Source organism: Balaenoptera ricei, chromosome 7 (genome assembly GCF_028023285.1).
Source record: "Balaenoptera ricei isolate mBalRic1 chromosome 7, mBalRic1.hap2, whole genome shotgun sequence".
Taxonomy (NCBI): domain Eukaryota; kingdom Metazoa; phylum Chordata; class Mammalia; order Artiodactyla; family Balaenopteridae; genus Balaenoptera; species Balaenoptera ricei.
Window position 1 is genome coordinate 48,226,583 of NC_082645.1, and position 22,281 is coordinate 48,248,863.

General features: G+C 36.8%; 1 protein-coding gene across 1 annotated transcript in view; it reads left to right on the top strand.

Moving 5' to 3' along the window:
• The window catches only part of PKP4 (plakophilin 4), a 246,543-nt gene that overhangs the window by 141,307 nt on the left and 82,955 nt on the right, over positions 1-22,281 (top strand). Inside the window, exon 4 of the mRNA XM_059927920.1 lies at positions 19,023-19,057. Within this exon, the coding sequence (XP_059783903.1) occupies positions 19,023-19,057 (35 nt within the window). The remainder of the gene's footprint in view (positions 1-19,022; positions 19,058-22,281) is intronic.

Sequence of the window (22,281 nt, forward strand, 5' to 3'; positions counted from 1 at the left end):
AGACCCAACACAGCCAAAAATATAAAAATAAATAAATAAAAAAATTTAAAAAAAAAAATGAAGAGTCTTTGTAAAAATTGAATGTTTGTGTTTTGACATCTTATTACTTATTTAATGTACTGCTTCAGGAAGATGCTTGATAAAGTTCTGTCCCTTTGACCTTCAGTGCTCTCACTGGCCAAAACCCGAGTTTTTTAAATAATAGTTTTATTGAGATGTATTTCATATATCATAAACTTCATACTTTTAAAGGATATGATTCAGTATTTTTTAGTATATTCATAGAGCTATGCAATCATCACCACTATCTAATTTTAGAACATTTCCACCATCCCCAAAAGAAACCCTCTACCCATTAGCACTCCTTCCCCATTTTTCCTTCCCACCCCAGCCCCTGAGAACCAGTTATCTATTTTCTGTCCCTATGGGCTTGCCTCTTCTGGACATTACCTATATAGGGCATCATATAATATATAGCCTTTTGTGACTGGCTTCTTTCACTTAGCATGATAATTTCAAGGTTCATCCATGTTATAACATGTATCAATTCTTCATCCTTTTTTATTTCCAAATAATATTCCAGTGTATGGATATACCACATTTTGTTTATTCTTTTATCACCTAATGGGCATTTGTGTTGTTTCCACTTTTTGGTAATTGAGAATAATGCTACTATGTCTCAGGTTTTAAGAGGGGAAAATCCCAAGGGTTTTGCTCCAGGCATTCTTAGTTTGGGGCTGGGGAGAGGCACTGAGAGTAGCAAGGATTCCCCTTAGCCTCTCTATCCATCTTCCTACTCCCTCACAGGGGCTCGCCTTCTTTTCTTTCTCCTTTGCTCTCTGTTATGGTAAATCCTTGTATATTGCTGAGCTAGCTGAGTTAGTTTTAAGTGCATAGTAGGTAAGCTATTTGGGAGTCCTCTGATGTTTATCAGAATATAGTTCATCAGGTTTCCTTTCTTAGTATTGTATTTGGTCACTAGTGACTCTTAATAGTCAAACAAATAAAAGCTCTTTATGTTCATTTGTAATTCAGACTAAATGAAGAATAAACTATTTGATATTTGAATGTAATTATCAGGAACCCTCTTTGGGATCTCTACAGTGAATATTTATTAAATGGATCCTCTTCTGAGCAAATTTAGTGACACTGAATGTTTATGATGCAACTCTCCTGTGTTAACACAGTAAAGAGTAACACATCTGAAAGATACAAATGAGTCTGTGGCTGACCTGCATCTCTCCAGAAGTCGTTTTCTGGAGCAGTTTGCTCAAGCACAGTTCTTCCAAAAAGCATTTTAATTGCTACTGCACATTGCCATTGTGATCACAAGCCTGTTTCATCTGGGACATACAAGTCCAAGTGGCAACTATCTCTACACATTTGAATTAAACTTACATAAACTAAGTCTTATGTAGGGCATGAGCCCAAGGTAATTCAACCAGTATTCCATTAAGGTAACCTGTTTTAACCTAAGAATGTGACCATGTTGAATTTGAATTTTAAGCCAAGTAGTTTTCATAAATATTAGACTCTTTTATGGACCTAGAACATTATACAACAAAATGTCTTAATCATAGTGAATAAATATTTCAAAATGAATTACCTGTTTCTTAAACTGAGCATTTTAAAATGTTAAGTTGGAGATATGGTTAGAAGGAACCACAAAAAGAGATCAAGTTTATAGTTCAAAGTCTATAGCATCAAAGTTTCAGATTAAGACTATTTTAATACATTTGGTTAAATATGGAGGCAGCCCAGCTGTATGAATTTTCCTAATTAATGAAGAGGATAATACTTTTTAAAATTCAGAAGCCCATGCATCTAAAATATATGTACCATGCCATTATTTAATTATTTATTAAAGAACTGTTTTAATTTAAATAACATTATTTCATTTTCTGTAATTTTTCATAGTTTGCATTCTATAATTACTATTCCTAAAATATGTAACAGTGATGAATTATTGAATCAATACAAGAATTATATTACTAGTCTCCACTCTTAGTCATTAGGTTTTTTTTAACGATGTGTATATTTTGATAAATTATAAGGTAATTTAAATAGGCCACATAGTATATATCAGGATGCTTTTTGGAAAAATTTACCTTTACTGCTTTATAGGAATTAATAATTACTTTAATCCTACATTTTCTTATTACTTATTTTGTACTTTTTAATCTATCTTGAGAAATGTGAAAAATACTAAAAAGTACAGAGAATGATATAACAAAAATTTAAGTACATCCCAGAATTGAAAAGCATTGATAATTCATCATTTTGGCTTTTTTATATAAAAATATATTAAACATAAAATTCAAGACCTCTTTGCCCCATTCTCCCTTCCCAATAGGCATTAACTAGTATATAGTCTTACTTTGTGTACTTTTATATAATATACATACATCATTAACATCCTTGGGCCATGTTTTGTGTGTTTTTTTAACATACACAAATGGTATAATCTATGTGTCATTATGCATCTTGATTTCTCTACTCAGTGTTTGAGATCTATTCATATTGATGTGTGTAGATCTAGTTTATTTTTTAACTGCTGTTATATATTTATGTCGTAGAATATTAAACTGTTTGTCCATTCCCCTATTGAAGAACATTTAAGTTCCACTTTAAAGTATTTTAAGTAATGCAGCAGTGAACATTTGGAGACTTATCTCCTGGTTTACATGTGTGAGGTTCTAGAAGAGGTATCATTAGAAGTAGAATACTTCGGGCATAATGAATGCATGTTTTCAATTTTTCTAGATCTTGCTGAACTGCTTTCTCAGGTACCTCAACAATTGCACCCTCTCAAGCAGTGTGTGAAAAAGTTCCAGGTTCTCTCTCTTTCTCTCTCTCTCTTTTCTTTTTTGGCCAACATTTAATATTAGGCAGGATCTTTAAATTTTACCAATCTAATGTTATCTCATTTTACTTTGCATTTTCTTGATGACTAGTCGGGTTAAGTATCTTTTCATATCCTTATGATCCATTTGCATTTCCTCTTCTAGTCATATCCTTTGCCCATTTTTCTAATGAGTAATTTGGTTTTTTTATTTATTTTTGGTTCTATCATTAGTTTTATCAAGCTGAAATAACTCTGGGATATATCAATACATCTAAAATAGTACAGGCCTTGGTACATCACAACACAAAGTATACCATATTAATCTATTTTTAGAATATAAATCTTTAGTATTATGACAAATATGTAGGAGAAACAACCCTCTATATGTGATATATAATAATGGATCTCAAATTCTCCAAATCTGCCCAAACAGATGATACTAACATTCCTTTCTCTTTCTATGTCCACATTTCCTTTAGTGACTGCATCTGTTTTCTTCTGCAAAGGTTTATGATGTCTTCTCTAAATTCACTCAATAAATAGTTATGCCTTTGCTTTACTGTAGAGATACAAAGAAACAGCCTGGAATTTCCAGTCTAGTAGAAGGGAACATTGTGTGTAATTTAGCCATATGACAAAGTACCTTGGTAGCAGCATAAAATATATGTCTATATTTTATTATTTTTATTTTTGAAGAGCACTGTGTTGATCAGATTACATTGTCCTGGCTCTATCCAGGGAGGCCTTGCTTTGGTGTCTTTGATTCTCATATCCTTAGGTGAAAATACTTCTTTGTAATTATATTAGAGGGAAGAGAACAATAGCCATTGAGCACCTATTATATAATAAACATTTGTGCTAGTCAATGTTTTATACCCATTATCTGCTTATTGTTCAAGGGTTTCCACAAAGTTTGTTTTTTAGTTTGCTTTGGTTTTTATTATTATTGTATACCTGATTTTAACATTAAGATGATATTTTCTCCTAAAAATAGTTTTATTCTATTGGTTTTCCACTGGGGTGTCAAGAATTCGTTTGAGAAAACTTGGGCAACCCACTTACCTCCACTCCACCGCTCCAGATAGACACAGTCTATATCAAAACCGCTTGCTATACAAAGACAAGTACAAAACCCCTAGCCCCCAGCCCCATCTCCACTGCCACTATTTTGTCTCTCCTTCGTAGAAACTTTGGAGTGGCTTCTATTTTCTGTTTTTGGTTGATCACAGACATATTACAAGAAGTCATGTAGGTATTAATTCAGAGATTCTAGAAAACAATCTTGAAAAACATTGCCACTAATGTACTCTCTGCAGTTCATTATTTGGGATGGGGGGGGCAGTTTGCCATTCCTTCATCTAATTCCTTTACTCTCCATGAAATAAAGGAAGGTTGGTGTTAAGTTCCCATTCTCATTACCATTTGGCAGGTTAAGGACACAGAGGGGAAAGACTGATGTGTGTGATGAGATGTTTCCTCAGCCCTTCAGAGATCTACTACTGTATACGCTCTAAGCCAGTGATGCATAGAAAAGGAAATTGGAAATGTGATTATCCACCTAAAAGTGAGAGCCATCCATTAGTGCATTTTTAGCCGTTAATCAGCTTGCCATAAAAATGAACATGGCATGTCTGCCAAGGGCGGGGAAAAACAACTGACAAGTTTGCCAGACTTTGTAGTGACTAAATTGTTATTATAGCTGTCCTCCCTTAGAGGCTTCACAATCTATTTAATAACGAATCAATCTAATCTGTTTTTTGCATAGATTTTTCTGCCCTGCTGTTGTGTTACTCCCCAGTTAAATAGGGAGAAAACCACTCTAAAACTGAAGAGGAAGAATGCCTGTAGGCTACAGATTATCATAGCTTAAAAATCTTATATTAAACAATTACACATTTTAACCACTGTCAGATAGTTTAGATACAACATTTGGTTTGCATTATTGGACTGCTTATAAGCCAAGGAGGAATGTCTTTAGGGTATACATGTTTATTTCTTCTAGCCTTTTTTGTATTGGAAAAGAACAAATAACAGCCAGTTATTCTAGGATCCTGTGATCTGTTGTTTCTGCTTTAGAACATGCCAATTAAAGGTTGATCTACCCCCAGCTTTAGTTACATTATCAATAATGAGGCTATTTGAGCCACAGAGAAAATTCAAGCAAAATTATCAATGATCATCTAAGAACTGGTGCTTAGGAAGTACAAAATACAGGTTTATATCTATTTCCCGAGCAGCATTAGCAAAATAATTTTCAGTAAAGACTTATTTGTAAATAGTAAGTGAAACAGTATTGTTTTCCTTATGAACATAAATACAAAGGTAGAAACTACTATTGACCAGAGTAGTACATTAAAACAAAGTCTAGAAATTAAAATCTTGGGTGAGTTTTTTTTGCAACCACTGACAAAACAATGTATTTACATCAATGATCATCAATGGCTGCTAAAATCTTTAGCTGAAAAAATGATGAGAAACTTTACAATAAATGGATCAGGCTGACAGCACCTGAACTCACTGATCTAAGATAGATGTTCTACAAAACAAAAGATAGTCAGAAGTTTTGGCCTTCTGAAATGATGCAATGGGGAGTGCATATCATCACCTAGGATGCATTCTTGCCTCCAAATTGCTCAACCACCTAGATATAAGTACCAATTCATAGGAAATCAGAGACAGAGGAACGGGTTAAATGACACTTTGCTGATGCGTTAGTTAGATCCAGTCTATCGGGAATTTTGCAAGGCAACTGAAATCGTTTCAAACAGGGAAAAAATGATGTAAGAGGGAGGGTGAGACTGCATGAAAAGAAATTTTTAGACACATAGCAGCCAAATACAATGTGTAGACATTGTTTTGGTCTTGATTCAAGCAACTGTTTTTAAAAATTCAAACAGGAACTTTGAATACTGACTAGATATTTGTTGATATGAAGAATTTTACTGGTAATTTTTTTAGGTGTGATAATGTTATCACATTATAGGTTATAATCTTTTAAAAGTCTCTATATTTAGAGATACATCTAAAGTAATAAGATGCCTGAGACTTGGTTCAAAATAATCTAGTAATGCACAGAAAATAGTGGGTAAAAGTATAGATGAAGTAAGTGTTGACCACATGCTCCCTTTTATTTGTTGAAGCTGGGTGATAAATCCATAGGGGGTTCATTATACTGTTTTCTTTTATATATCAGTGAGTGTGTGTTTTAAATGCTGTATAACAAAAAGTTTAAATATTAAGTGATCCAGCTCTTAATTTTCTGACTGAAATTATGGTTAAAACTTTTTTTTTTCATTTTTATAAAGTTAGGAAGGTCATATTTTTAAAAATCTGAGTGGTAGATGTTTTCTTCAGTAGTTTAAATGAAGAATATTTATTTAAGTTAAATTAGATTATGAATGTACACAGTATGCTCCATATACTTTGTAATGCCTTTTCCATCAATAATGTTGGCTCACTGTGGCAATGAATGAGAGAGGGAGCAAAGAGGGGAAAGAAGGATAAAGCAGACCAACCACTTGTGTCATGTTGCGAACCATTGTTCCTCTTTTCATTCATATTTCTTAAAAGAAGAATGCTGGGTATTAAAGCTAGGAATTTAACAGTCTTGTCCAGCCACTTGTCCATTTGCCGTGGAGAGTGCCTGAGCGGTGTTTATGGCTCACACATTATATATCAAGAATTCTGTTTGAAGAGACTTTACTTTCCACTGTCATTGTTGTCATTCCTTCTCATTCATTCTAACAGGCCTTTTTCCGTTTCATTCCCCTATTCAGTAGTTTGGAAACCCTGCATAATTATGTGTGGGGGGATAATAGAGAAGAGAAGGAAACAGGGTGGGAAAGGGGATGTGGGACAAATTAGGGATCCATGAGAGCTTTCAGGGGAGATTTAAAGCATTCTAGAAGCACTTTGCTAGGTTCGTTAAGTCTTACTACCTAGAAGCCTAGCATATGCTCCACCAAATGTTGACTGTATCCTTATGTATCCATTCTTCTTCCTGGACAGTCATTGATGATGCGGGGTCTGTACTCTACCCCACGTGTGAATTCATTCCTCCTTCAGCACTAAAACAGCTATTTATGGTGCTTGTCCATGAATCAAGAGCTGAAAATGCTATTACAGGGAGAAGCATTATTTTCTCAAAAAGCAAAGCAGAACTTTAAGAAATATATCATGTTCTTCCTTTTCACACTCATAATGAAAAGTTTCCTCAGAAATTACAGAAACTTGACTGTTTATAAAAATTTTTTAATAAAATCTTCTGGGTAATCAATGGACAGAAAGTGAATATCATTCTTTAGACACACACCAAATTTGATAATGTCTTTACATGAGTATCAAAGAATCGTATATGAATATATCATTTGCTTTTGAATGCCTAAACAGGATAAATGATCAGAGCAGTCGGTACACGTTTAATAAAACATTTAATTTTATGGTATCTTAAAGTTGCTTTTAAGTGAATTTTTATATAGGCTTTTTAAAGCATTTTACATCCTAAATAATATTCACAATGATATTGTACGCATCATAAACAGAACTATTTATAATGAGGAATTTTAAGGGTTTAGGATGTCAGCCAGTGTACCTCTTACTACAGATCTCTAAAGCTTAGTCCCATGTTAACTCTGTGCTCCATCTCCTGTAAAGCAAGTAGAAAAACAGGACCCTCGCGCTGCTTCTTACCAGTGCCAGTTTTATTTAAAAATGTAAGATTTGAATTGTTTTACATATTTCTAAAAGGAGTATATTTGTGTGTGCTCTTTCTTTTTTTTTTTTTTTCTTAAATTTTAAGAAATGTTTTCCTTTTCTGTTTCTTTGCCTTTGGAAGAATTTGAAAGAACAGAAATGAGGGAGACAGTAGCATTTTGTAGACCTCAACACAAATAATTCACAGTAGCCCATCTATTCTGAGGCTTGACCCTTTGCCTAAATAGCATCCTAAGTTATGGCAGAATACTTAGGAAAGAGAGTTTGGTTTTGTATTTAGTCATTTTACTATTTTCCTCTCAGTTGCTTTCACTCTTTCAAATGTCCACTGAAATGTTAGAAAACCCTTCTATTCTGATTTCTACTTTTACTGGTTGGAATACCTGTTGTGGGATGGGTTTAAACAGAAGTCATGCTTCCTGTATAATTTATGGAGATACCAGAGGGAACTGTTTGTCTCATTTTTGTCTTGTACGACATTCTTTTTGATCTTCCCCTTCCCATGTGGTCCTCTGGATCTTTTATTCATAGATTCAAAGCAGTAACACAAAATGCTTTTGTCAAAGAATATTTAACATCTTCTAAAATGTGTGTTCACCTCTAGTCCCTGTGAAAGTTACTTGAATTGTTTAAAGGGCTAATCTGATATTTCCTGTTCCTTTAATGTTTTTGCTGTGCATCAAGTACATAACTTTCTCTTTCAGAGACTGGCTGTAATATTATTTATTTTTACCTTACCTTTTCCTGGAATCCATTTTAGACAGATGTTACAAAGGTCCGAAAATATGGTAAAGTGGCACGAGGGAGGAGTGGAATGAAGAATTGAGTAAACAAGGGTGAGAACAAAATAGAGCCAGTCATGAGACCAAAAATGTTCACCACAATGTTCAGTTATACATTTTACTCTAAACTTGCTAGCAGCTAGTGGAAAACCAAGATTGCACTTTTATACCACCCTTTGCTGTTCCTCATTATTTTTTAAAGACTGAAATTGTAAAAGCATATTCTGAGAGTGTGGCCAGTTTTTTCAGGTGAAGTGTCACTGCGCAAGGAGTATGTGGGTCAGGCTGTAAGCCTTTGACCTTTCCCGTGTTCCATGAAGCCTCAGGCCTGCCTTCCTGCAGCCGTCTTGCTTGCTCCTTCTGTTGGTCACCCAGATGATTGTGACAAGTGAGTGCAGGTGGACGGGCACATATCCATCACCATGCATGGAAGGGAACTCAGGGCTCATGTCCTGTTGCTGATGGCTCAGGAGCAGCTGCATTCTACGTGAAGGACATCATTTTTAATTCAAGTACCTTTTCTTTAACCTCAGTGTCACCTTCAGACATATAAATAATTATGAAAAGAGAGCCTTTGCCCTGTCTCATTTTTTATGCCTTGCTCAGTTCAAATTACAGGCATATACCATTTTCAGGGGCAATTTAAAACCGTAACACACAAAAATAATAATAAACTACAATTATGGGCATGTTGTCATGGTTTCACTTTTCCTGACTGCTGGTATCAAGTGGTCCTTTGGCAGGAAGAAGGAAATCAGTCTCCATCCAATAGAAAATTTTCTAGAGTCTGAGAGCACAATAAAGAGGACACAGAAAGAAGCCTCAGTCCTGAAAAATCATAAATTTGGACTAAGAGCTTTTGGTTTTGTTTTTGTTGAGATTGATTATGAATAGACAATAAGTAAATTTGGAAGAGGCTCCCAAAAATGTAGTAAAATACTAAGAAGGATTGCTTTCTAAGTATTACTGCTAAAATATCCTTATTATCTAAATGCTAGTGATTTGTCAAACTAGGGTCCTCAGAGCCCCTTAGGAAAAATAACGTGGTGGGTAGGGATAGCCGTCTGCCTCCCAGCTCCCCTCCTCTGCTTCAGCCAGGCAGAGCCGTTCACCTTCATCGTCTGTGGTACATATTGGCCTTCCCGTCTTTGACTTACTGAAATAGCCTAGTGGAAGAATAGCTATCCACAGCTGTCTCAGGAAGAATAAGCATAATGTATTTAATTTTGTCTAATTGCTCTAGTTCTGGCAGTAAGACAGAGTACGTCTCTGTTTAATGTAAAGGATTTATTTCTTAGTTAATTTTCTTTTTTTAAAGATAGATTTTATTCATTTTTTTTAATTTTTGTTTATTTATTTTTGACTGCATTTATTTATTTTTGGGTCTTCATTGCTGCACACGGCTTTCTCTAGTTGCACCGAGCAGGGCTACTCTTCGTTGTGGTGCACGGGCTTCTCCTTGTGGTGGCTTCTCTTGTTGCGGAGCACGGGCTCTAGGTGCGCGGCCTCAGTAGTTGTGGCATGCGGGCTCAGTAGTTGTGGCTCGCGGGGCCTAGAGCGCAGGCTCAGTAGTTGGGGCACACGGGCTTAGTTGCTCCGCGGCATGTGGGATCTTCCCGGACCGGAGCTCGAACCCGTGTCCCCTGCATTGGCAGGTGGATTCTTAACCACTGCGCCACCAGGGAAGCCCTTAGTTAATTCTTATCTAACTAAAAGGGAGAGATGAGGTCCTTGTTTCCCAAACATAAGAAAAACAAAACTGTTAAAACCTATCAGTTTCCTATTGTTAGGTGGTATGAGTTCTTGGAACATCAGAAGATGGCTCATGGCACTGGAGAGCCCTTGATTCCATCTTAGGCTTCTAGACCCCACTTCTCACCATGCTAATTATGAGTATAAAATGAACTCAGGAACATTCTTGCCAAGGTCAAGATGAGGAGAAATTTGACCTGCTTACATGGTGAATGCTTTAAAACCTGGGACTTTCACAGGCATTATCTTCAAAAAGTGCCCTTCTCAAGCATAGATTCAAGAGCACTCAAGAAAGCTAAACCACAGAATGAGCTTTACCCAGATAAGAACTCACAAAAAACTAACGGAATATTTTACAAATGCATTAACAGAAACTGGGTAAAGTTTAAAATGTACTAATTAAAAGGAAAGTCAAAGCAATACTAGATAGAAATTTTAAAAGACTTAAAAGTGTGGTACGATGTTATCGCCGTATCATAATTTAAGATTTAATTATAGTTAATGAAGATAGAGAAATTTAAGTATTGGATAGAATGGGTTACTCCATGAAGGGAATTTATTTTAAATTTTATCTGGTAGCACTCCAAATAGAGACCAAAAGTTGAGAATCATTAGTAGTTATTTTGCCAGATTCTGGCTGAGAAAATCCTAGGTGCATAATAGGAAATCTGGAGTGACCTGTGGACTATGAAGCCTAGCTTTCATACCTAAGAAGATTCTGAAGCGGTTCATTAAAAAGTAATCTGTAATGCCTAGAGGATAGCTGGGTAGTAAGTAATTTCAATATGAATTAAACGCCTAAAATAAAAACCCAAACAAACCAACTTTTTCTCTTTTAACTGAGAAATGGACCTTGGAATCAAGTGAAAGTTGGACTTATAAATATTAGAGCAATGGATTACAAAGGCAGTTATAAAAAACCAATAATGAGCTGCCAGAATTTTTTTCATAATGGATTTAGAATCCAGAACATTTGCTAATGGAATAACTTCAGTTAGTAATGAATTGGTGGAGAAGGAGAAAAATGCATTTTGGAATTTATTCCAGCTACTGAGATTTCATCTGTAAGCATGTGGTAGTTCTTAAATTCAAGAGTTAACGTGTGCAGAAGAAATACAGAACTTGTTTTTAATTGAAGTATAGTTGGTGTATAATATTATATAAGTTACAGGTGTATAATGTACTGATTCGCAATTTTTAAAGGTTATATACTCCATTTACAGTCATTATTAAATACTGGCTATATTTCCTGTGTTGTACAATATATCCTCTTAGCTTATTTATTTCATACATAATGGTTTGTACCTCTTTATCCCCTGCCCCTATCTTGCCCCTCCCCTCATCCCTCTCCCCCCTGGTACCCACTGGTTTGTTGTCTATATCTACGAGTTTGTTTCTGTTCTGTTATATTCACTAGTTTGTTGTATTTTTTAGATTCCTCATATAAATGCTATCATACAGTGTTTGCTTTCTCTGTCTGACTCATTTCACTTAGCATAATACCCTCCAAGTCCATCCATGTTGCTGAAAATGGCAAAATTTCATTCTTTTTTATGGCTGAGTAGTATTCCATTGTATATATGTATATATACACCACATCTTCTTTATCCAGTGTTGATGGACACTTAGGTTGCTTCCATATCTTGGTAATTGTAAAGAATGCTGCTGTGAACATTGGGGGTGCATGTATCTTTTCAAATTAGTGTTTTTTGTTTTTTTGGATATATACCCAGGAGTAAATTTCTTTGTCATATGGTAGTTCTATTTTTAGTTTTTTTGAGAAACCTCCACACTGTTTTCCACAGTGACTGCACCAATTTACATTCCCACCAACAGTGTACAGGGTTCATTTTTCTCCACATCCTCACCAACATTTGTTGTTTGTGTTCTTTTTGATGATAGCCATTCTGAAATGTGTGAGGTGACATATTATTGTGGTTTTAATTTGCATTTCTCCGATGATTAATGATGTCAAGCATTTTTTCACGTGCCTGTAGGCCATCTGAATGTCCAGAAATACAGAACCTTTGTGTGGAACTCAACATTTATGGTCAGAGCTCAAAATAGTAAAACTAATAGGAAAGTCAAGAGCAAAAAGTCAGGCCAGCAATGTACACATACAGTTTTGAAAATATTTATAGTAAGATTAATGAACATATGATCAATGAGAGTTCATCTATTAATTACCTCTGTTCAGTAAAGGAAGATCACCTAAGGGTCATTTTAGAAAAAATATTGTGAAAGAATATGTTGTAATAGTGAAATACATAGATTATGTAATGCTGCGAAATTGGGGTGGTTTAAACAACCATTTGAAGAGGTTGTCGTAATACAGAGGGGAGACATGACATGTCAGGTTTATCTGCACATGTGGACTATTATATTGATGGTCTCCCAAACTGGCTGATTTCTAGCACTTTATAGTTTTTGATCTGTGGGAACTGAAGCAAATTCTTGAATATAACAATACATTTCACATTGCTACATACCTCTTCCCTCGGAGGCTTCATGTTCAGATTCCTACCTGGGTAGTCCTAATACCGATTCACCTCATTTTCACAGGTAAGTAGAAGGAGAGCTGGGTCTTGTGTTTATTTTTATTTATTTATTTTTTTTATTATTTATTTATTTATTTATTTATTTTTGGCTGTGTTGGGTCTTCGTTTCTGTGCGAGGGCTTTCTCTAGTTGCAGCGAGCGGGGGCCACTCTTAATCGCGGTGCGCGGGCCTCTCACTGTGGCGGCCCCTCTTGTTGTGGAGCACAAGCTCCAGATGCGCGGGCTCAGTAGTTGTGGCTCACAGGGCTAGTTGCTCCGCAGCATGTGGGATCTTCCCAGACCAGGGCTCGAACCCGTGTCCCCTGCATTGGCAGGCAGATTCTCAACCACTGCGCCACCAGAAGCCCGGTCTTGTTTTTATTTTAAAAGACAAATGTTTCACACTTCGGGTTGTTATAGATATGTGAATGCTTCTTCAATCATAACACTGCTGGACTCATCAGAGTACTCTCTTACAGGTTTCTGCCTTTAAGATCAGCCTTTCAAAAGTCTCTTGACACCTTGCCTTTGAGGGGCATGTGATCCAGTGGGGGAGTCACATGCGTACTGTAATGAGTAATTACAAGACAATTGTGAGCATGCAGAAGGCAAAGGCTTTGCCTCTTGTCACCATTATACCCCAGCCTCTAACAATGTCTGGCACTCAGTAGATGATCAATAAATATTTGTTGGATTGATTCCTATAATATTTACAATAGACATCTTTTCTATAAGATGTAGAAAGAGCCAAAATCTCCTTTGTAGAATGATGGAAACAATTTCTAAAATAACGTAGGATTAGCCTTAATAAAGAGCAACCCAAAAAGTTAAGGTCAGCTATCATTTATTTAGCATCCTATTCAATGCTGGTCGGATGCAGATAGAATTAAGACACCATCTTTACCCTCAAGAGAGCCATAGTCTGGTAGTGGAAACAGGTAAACAAATCCTGCAATTACAATCGTATGAAAAACAAAACTCGAGATACATTAATGGGTACATTCTTGATGTAAAGGAAGAAGTGATCAACTTTCATCAAGCTAATTCTCGAAGGATGATTAGTGCTCACCAGAGAGGACGCTGTGGAGGGTGTGTGGTCTAGACAGTGGTACACACCCATGCTCTATTCATAAATCAAATAGTTTCTAGAATATTCATTCCAGTAATTCCTGTCCTTTAATGCCAAGTGAAATTGAATTTGTTTTTTTGGCTGTGCTTAATTTTTTGAACTACTAATAGGGGTTCACATTATTATGGCTGTGTGTGTACACATATGTGTGTGTATAAAATTTCTTAACACAGTGACTTTTTTAAATAAAACAGTGAAATAACTCGGATTCTGTCCCAATTCAGTGTATCTTATAGGAGAATAATGACAGTAGCCTGCACTTTACTAGTGATAGAAAGAGCCCCATGTAGACCAGGGAGAAGGTGAGGGAAATGACATGGTAAAGTTACTGTGTAGCTCCATCAAATTCTCCACTCCCCCGTCCCCTCCTGTTTACCTACTGCTGTCCACTTAAGCTCACATCTGACACAGTAGGAAATCAGGAGGAAATTGAGTAGTGACAATTTAGACCATTTTCCAAAGATATTCCTGTTATTAAGTGATACAAAGTGAAGGTAAACTTAAGAGTGTTCCATTTCATGGGTGTATGGCATATATATTGTTACACTGTACCACATATACCATTCTGGAATTTGTGTAATTCTGAGTTTCCAGACTGTGTTCCTACATATTCTACCCCCAAAATAGCATTGGAAGCGTGGAGCAGCCTGGTATGTGAGGAAACTGCAAGTAATTAGAAGTGCCTAGAATGTAGGTTTGTGTGGGAAAGGGCAAACGGGAAGGAACCAGGTGGTGGAGGGCCTTCTGTGCCATACGAAGATGTTTGAATCTCTGCCATACTAACTAAGATGTTTGAAATTTATCCTGTAAGGATCTGTTGTGCGTTAGCATCAGGAGAATTTCAGGTTTGAATGTTTTCAGATTTGAAAAATCACTGTAGCAGCAGCCTGGAAGAGAGCCTGAAAGGATGAGAAATCAAAGCCAAGCAGACAAGTTAGGAAAGAGACTGAAAGAATGATCTAGCCAAAAGACGATGAGAGGATGAAGGCCTGAACTGTGTCCTTGGTCGTAGGGATGAATTCAGAGGCTGTATGTTTTGAGTGAGCGCCATGTGCCAGGTACTGTCGTAGGTTCTGGAGGTGTATCTGTGAACAAGGCAGACTTCCCTGCCCTCGTGGAGCTTACATGCTAGTGAGGCGGGCAGGGTAGGGGAGACAATAAAATGACTCCATGTTCTTCAGTGTGAGTGACTAGGTGGTGATGATTAAATGGGAGTTCGTTTGGGGGGAAAAAGGGTTTCAATGTGTTGAGTACAAAATGTATTATATCCAGTGTGCACTTGGAAATACAGGTAAAGAGTTAAGGAGTGAGGTTTCAGCTCTTTTCAGAGGGCCTGTTTGCATTTGTTTTCAGTCATAAAACATCAGTCAGAACTTTCAGCTACAAACGGTAGAATCCTCTCTGGCTTGTGTAAGCAGGAAAGGAACTTATCAGAAGCTGTTAAGTGTCAACTTTCAGAACCTCCAGGAAGCCCAGAGAGCCAGATTCTGAGTCGGGGTATCCAGGGCCAGTGCCCCCGCTACTCTCCCCGCGGTGCCACCGCCTCCCCTCACGTGCCTCCTTCTAGACCCTCGGTCACTGGCCGGCTCTCTGGCTGCAGAGGAGTGTGAGAAGGCTAGTTTTCTCACACGTAGCATGGGATGTCAAGATGAGGGAGGTTTGGGTTTCAAAGTCAGCCATAAATATTCAGCAAAGGTAATTTTGCCTCCATTTATGTCTATGAATGAAAAAATATATAATTTCTTAAGTGTACAGAATTTTATAGTGATTTATTGCATTTTCTCATGTAATACTGTGATGAAGACATGGTGTCTTCTCCTTAAAACAAAACTAAGATTTTTTTCACATTAAAATGAATTGCCTTGATTTATTAATCTGCTAATGAACTTGCTTCTAACTGCTGTTCACTATCTAACCAAACAGTCCCAGACTTATAAATGGATTTCATTCTAGAAGGTTGTTGATAATTAAGTTATTAGAAATTGTGAATACATCTTCCCAGTGAAACAGAGTTATTGTGGATGATCCCATTCTTGTATTTTAAAATGTTTCACATTCCAGTGGAAGATCCTAGAACATAAACTGCTTGGCATCTTCAGATGAGAGGTGAAAGGGAATGGGATGGAGTCATTCATGGCCACAGTGCCTGTAGACACGTTGTAGACATTCAGTAAAAGTTGGGGAAGTGTTTCTAGGAATAGATGGCTGGAAGGCGAGAGGAAAGAAGGAATATGCCTGTGTCTAATGTGGAGCTGCCTCTCATTTTATTGTTCCAATAAAAGTGACTTAAAACATTCAGTGACTTAAAACAGCATTTCAAAACTGCACATATTTACTGCGTGATCCCTGAATCCCAGAGTGGTGAACAATTTGGGAATCATATAAAGTAAGTGGTTCAGAAAGAAATAGACTGTTCTGAATAACATATAATGACCAGCTATCATACAGAATTGTGGAATTAGTTTGAAGGTAAATGGGCTGAATATATAGTCTTCAAAATGGAACTTTTTGCTTATTTTTAATCCTCAATATTAACTTACTTTCCTAGTGATCTTTATTGTTTGTCTAGAATAGAGCAGGGAAAAATAATTTTAACGGAGGCTTCCCCTTGCCTTCACCTAGGAATACCTTATTGTATTTTGATGACCAAAGGCCTTTTCAGCAGCAAAAATGCTGTTTGCCTGATTGTTATGCAATGAGGCTGCTGGAATTTCCTACCTGGAGTGGGAGAGAATAATTTGACCTGTTCGAACAAAGTAGTAAGTAATAATTTACATACACCTGATCTTTCAGAACAATGAAGATCCCGGTATTACTTTTTCACAATTTGTGTTACAGCAGCAATATATATTAAGCGTCTTCTACGTGCCAGGCAGTATGCTGGGTACTTGACCTAAAGAGACGCGCAAAACAGCCGCAACCCTTGCCCAATTTGAGCAGTTAAGATGAATTATATTCTATGATCTATAACTTCAAGAATAAAAATCTTGTAAAGATATTTCATTAAAGTTTATGTAAATTTCAATCAGAAGATAACAGACTTTATCACTCCCAAGAAACTTGAGGTATATTAAACAATTCTGGATGGCAGTTTGATTTACCATGTATTTTAATATTGACAAAAAATATGAACATGTTAATAGGAACACAGTTGGGTAATAGCAACCTCAGTGATTAGAAAACTAATTTAGATAATAGAATTAAATAATAAAAACATATTCAAGAGAAATTGAAATTCAATCTAGGAAACCACTTTTGAAGTCATAAGAATGTGATGACCTATCTTCAGGAACAAGACAGAAGTGCCTTTATTGATACTTGACCAAATTTTCATCTTTATTTCTTCCCCATCAGTCCCTTTTGAAATCAGTTAGGAGTGCATGAGGTACGGGAACATGACCGGAGTGCTGAAGATTGGCATTAAGTGACTCCATTCACTGAGAGCATGCCCCCCTGCTTGCAGCTAGCTCAAGGTCCTGGAATGTGAGCTGCTCCGCCTGTGGTGACAAAAAGGCAAATCACAGACAAAATTGAAGTTCAGGGAATTCTTACTGAATCTAGAGGTTTTAACCAGCAAGAGTTTCATTAGCCACTTAATGACTTGGGGGGAATATCAAGCAACAAACAAGGACTTAAAATCTTACACCTACAGCACTGAAAGGATGTCCCTTTCTTTAAGTTACAGAGTTTCCTTAAGCCCAAAGTCACATACCTTTTCCATAAACTTAATAAATACTTCCAAAATACTTCAATATGTGTTTGTTTCTGATTTCCAGAAAAAAAGTACAAATGTTTAAAAAGGAAAAAACTCCTTTTAGTTGTACCCCACAGAAATAACTGCTAGCACTTTGGTTTTTGTTTTTCTAGACTTCTTCCCAGGCATATTGTGTGTGTGTGTGTGTGTGTGTGTGTGTGTGTGTGTGTGTGTGTGTGTTTAACGCAAAAATGGGATCACAAGCTCTTCTACTGTATAGCACAGTGGTGAGAAGCCCTGACCTGGAAATCAAACCATCCTGGGTTTGAATCCCAGCTCTCCCAGTTACTAGTGTAAGACTTTGGCCAGTTTTTTTATCTGTAAAGATAATAATGTACCTATTCATTAGGTTGTTGTGAATAATATAAAGGAGATAATATATGTGAGGTACTTACTCTGACATTTAATAAATGCCTAATAATCCAGCCTCTTGTACCTTTGTTCTACCACACCGTCCCCTAAGCACCATGCTTTCCCGTACTGAGTATTTTAAGCGGGGGGTGGGGGACCAGGGAGGCACAGATATGTTTTTATGCACACATTTTTACAATTTGTACTCTATAAACCAAGAAAAATATACAATTAAAATTTTCTCCTAGCTTGTAAAACCTTATATTTTGATATAAAGTTTTAGGATATTTAAATTTTATAAGGCAACATTCAGTTCAAAATGACCCCGTTAACTTATGTGTCTATTATAGCATCTAGGGCTTCTTTTGAAAATAAGTAAATTGAATGAACTTCTTAACAACCTTTTTGGTTCTTTTTAATGTATATGTTGTACAGTATAATATATATGTTATTTTAATTTATATGTAGGTTTTTTTTTTTCAATAAATTTATTTATTTATTTTTGGCTGTGTTGGGTCTTCGTTTCTGTGCGAGGGCTTTCTCCACTTGCGGCGAGCGGGGGCCACTCTTCATCGCGGTGCACGGGCCTCTCACTATCGCGGCCTCTCCCGTTGCGGAGCACAGGCTCCAGATGCGCAGGCTCAGTAGTTGTGGCTCACGGGCCCAGTTGCTCCACGGCATGTGGGATCTTCCCAGACCAGGGTTCGAACCCGTGTCCCCTGCATTGGCAGGCAGATTCTTAACCACTGCACCACCAGGGAAGCCCTATATGTAGTTTTCATATTAGTTATTCCACACAAAGCAGTGTAGTACTTCATATAAGTACTATGAAGGTCACAGTTAGTTGTGCTATTGTATTTGTCTTATCCAAGGAGAATCATACTTTTTGTGTCATTTTGTAAGTCGTTTTACAACTTTATAAGTCATTTTATAACTTGCCTTAATTTCCAAGAAATACAGTTTTGTCCCAAATTGATGTGGAGGGTTAAATACTGTCTAAAAATTAACTTAGAACAGTCATTTTAAATTTTGTTTGAGGTTTTTATACTTTTATATAATTAAATGTGAAAATTAAATGTCTATATGCAAAACAGATCCAAAGTTAAATTTTATGACAAAGGAAGTAAATGTTCCATTTTTTTTCCTTCTTTTTCTCTAGCTCAACTGAGAAGTCATTTCCGTGGAGATCAACAGGTATGAGTTTTTAATCATATAAAATATCTTCCTTTAATTTTGCACAGACAAAGCCTGCTCTCTTAAATTACTACCTCTTGGTGAAATCAGCCAAGCAAAGCCTTTAATAGTGACAATATTGAGCTGCTTTGCTTTGAAGTAGTACTTTCTTAATATGCTTAATTTTTTTTAACATACTTGAATAGATTTACATATGCCAGCTGTAAAGAAGTTAAAGCATTGGGCATCAAAACATTTTTAATATCAATTCAATATCTGAATTTTTTATCATAAAGAAATTCAGGGATGCCCTCCCAAAGGTTGTTGTATAATCTGGGTAAGTTCCCTATCAGTTATATAAGTCAAGGTCTTTCCTTTTACAGTGTTTCTCATACTCAAGAGAAGAGTTGCCTGAAATGTTCATTTTCCTTATGTATCCAGACGTAGGCCACCTGATAGCTTCTAAAATAGTCTGGAAGATTCTAACATAGTCTCTTTATCTCTTCTTTTTACCCTAAATTCACCTCATATCAAGGATGAATTGCACTGAGGAGAGTGCCTGCCGCTTTCACAGGTGTTTGATATCTTCACACTCAGTCTTCACTCATTAAACGCTTACTGAGTAGCCACATCATGAACCAAGTACTATACATGTCGTTGGTCAGACAGTGTTGGGCTCCACACACACGCGCCCCTCACCTCCCTCCCCTCTCGTAATGTAAAGGACAATGCCAGCAATGTGTAAATGCTAGAATAGGCCTTGATATCTAAATACTTCGGCAGTTTTTAAACAAGGTTTGAATTGAGTAAAACTTAAATCACCAAATGCCTGGTATCTGAGTTTACCTGAACCTGGCACCAGGATTCTGGTGTTATTTATAGTGGATACAAGGCAATTTGCCGTTTTATAAAGAAGCTATTCCCAAGAAATGTAGTATTTTACTCAAACCATAGATTAGGAAGAGACATGTGAAAGGCTACTTAACAAGAAGCAGTTTAATACAAGGAAAGACATGGCATGAAATAAGACGTGGTTAACTACCAAGTAAGTATTATGTGGGAAACATTGTCATTAAATGGACAGCCCACTTTTGAGATAGCTTTGCAGAGAGGATGAGCCTGGAGCCTGGGGCTTGACCAGCAACCCGGCTGTGGAGAGAGCACTGTCATTGGGCAGCAGAAGAGATGACAGAAATGTCTCGTGGGAACATTTAAAACTAGTTTGAGAGATGATAAGATGTGCAAAGGCTAGACAGCCACACTGGGCCAAATTATAGAGATCTGTAAATACCAGGGACTTTGAACTTCCTGCACGTCATTGGGAGCCACTGGAAATCGTCTGAGCAAAAAGTCACCTGATTTAAACATTCCTCAGGAGAAATAGCAGTGCTATGAACTGTTAAAAGGAGAGTTGAAAAATTCGGTTTAAAGAAAAATACACAGTGCATTTGCTACTTGGCTATGGCAAGCACGTACCATTTAATGTAAAATTCTCCTGTAAGTTCATGTTTAATACTGCATCATTAATTTATTCTGAAAATATTTCTTGAGAGTCTAGTTGGCTAGCACATAGTTGTCAATGTTTAAAACAAATATCCTTGCCTTCTTAAGTGTTTCAGGTCTAGTGGAGATATATAACTCTATACACTTAAAATTGGGGGCGACGGGGGTGGATTCTGTGAAGGAAAACTACAAGTGTATATACCATGTTTACCCATAGCTCTATTTTTGGACACTTAGGTTGTTTCTAACTTTTCATCGTAATAAATAACATTATGGTAAACATCCCTATGTATAAAATTATATCTGCAGCTTTGATTTACCTTAGGCTAGATTTTTAGGAAGAAAACTATTCAAACTATATGAACATTTTTAAGGCTCTTTAAATGTATTACCAAGTTACCTTCCTTAAAAGATTGCATTCATTCTCCCTCCCTTTAGGTATATGAGGCCAGTCCTCTCATACTCCCTCATGAGTGTCATCATTTATATCTCTATCTACAAAATGTTTCGATATCCCGCCGTTGCCCTTTTCTCTTGGAGGGCTAGTGTTTGATAGGTGAGAGTTCTTTGTAGCCCAAGGAGAATAGCTGTGTCAGTCAGGGCCCAACCACCCAAAGGAGTGGTCATTCCTGGAAGCTGCTGCCATGTCTAAGACTGCAGGGACAAGGGGCTGGGTGGCTTTGCCACCAAACTGGAGCAGTGGTGGGAGGTGGAGCCCGGGGAGTTTTCCAGCATTAGCTGGAACCATGAAGGAGATTCAGCCATGCCAGCAGTGCTGCCTGAAGTAGAGCTGGAGAAACATCCTGACTGAACTGAGCTGGAGGGGGCAGTTGTGGATTTTTTAACTGCCAAAAGCCAGGCAGGCACAGTGTGTAATTGCATTGATTTACATATGGAGAGAATGCGCTTGTGAAGACGCACGATGGAGAGGGAACATCTGGGCCCTTGGCATCCTTTCTACCTCTCCTCCCCTCCAGTGCATTTACTCAGCTTCAGTCATTTGACCACCATCTTCATGATTTACTAATGCATAAAATATAGATAGATCGATAAAATATTATAAATAAAATATTATATATATATTTCATTTAATATATAAATATTATATATTCATATATTTTTTATTATATGCCAGATAGCTCCCCAGATACTTTAGTGTTAGGGAAGTACAACTCTAGTAATTCATCTGTCCTCACCACAGCGGCATTCATAATTCACAACCGATAACTATACTTCATCCCTTACTTTGGTCAGAGTATACTGCTGCCCAAACTCATATTCCAACCTGGGAGTTTTACTTACCCTTTTTCCTTTTGCAGGGAGGGGGAAATATATTAACTTTCAAACACAGCCAACACAACTGATATTTATTCTACTCTCTATTATTTTAATTACATTAATGTTTCTTGTGTGTTTTCTTAAATTTGCCTACTTTTCAGCCATACTTAAGGTATTTAGATTGTAACCATGGCAATAAGCTCTAATGATAAGGGTAGAAAATTGAAATTTAATTGTATGAATAAAAGAGAAAAATCTGATTTGTTTCATATTCCTTTTTCTGAGCAGTTAGAGATGCCCTTTAGCAGTTTGATTGTAAGTAAACGGGATGAAATGACAGTTTTGCTGCTACTTTTCCTGTAAAGTTTAACTGTTATCTTCTCTTTACCAGTTTGCAAGCAGAGACACTGAATGTAATATGAAAATAATCTTGTTTTTAGAATTCGGCAGTCCCACCCAGAATG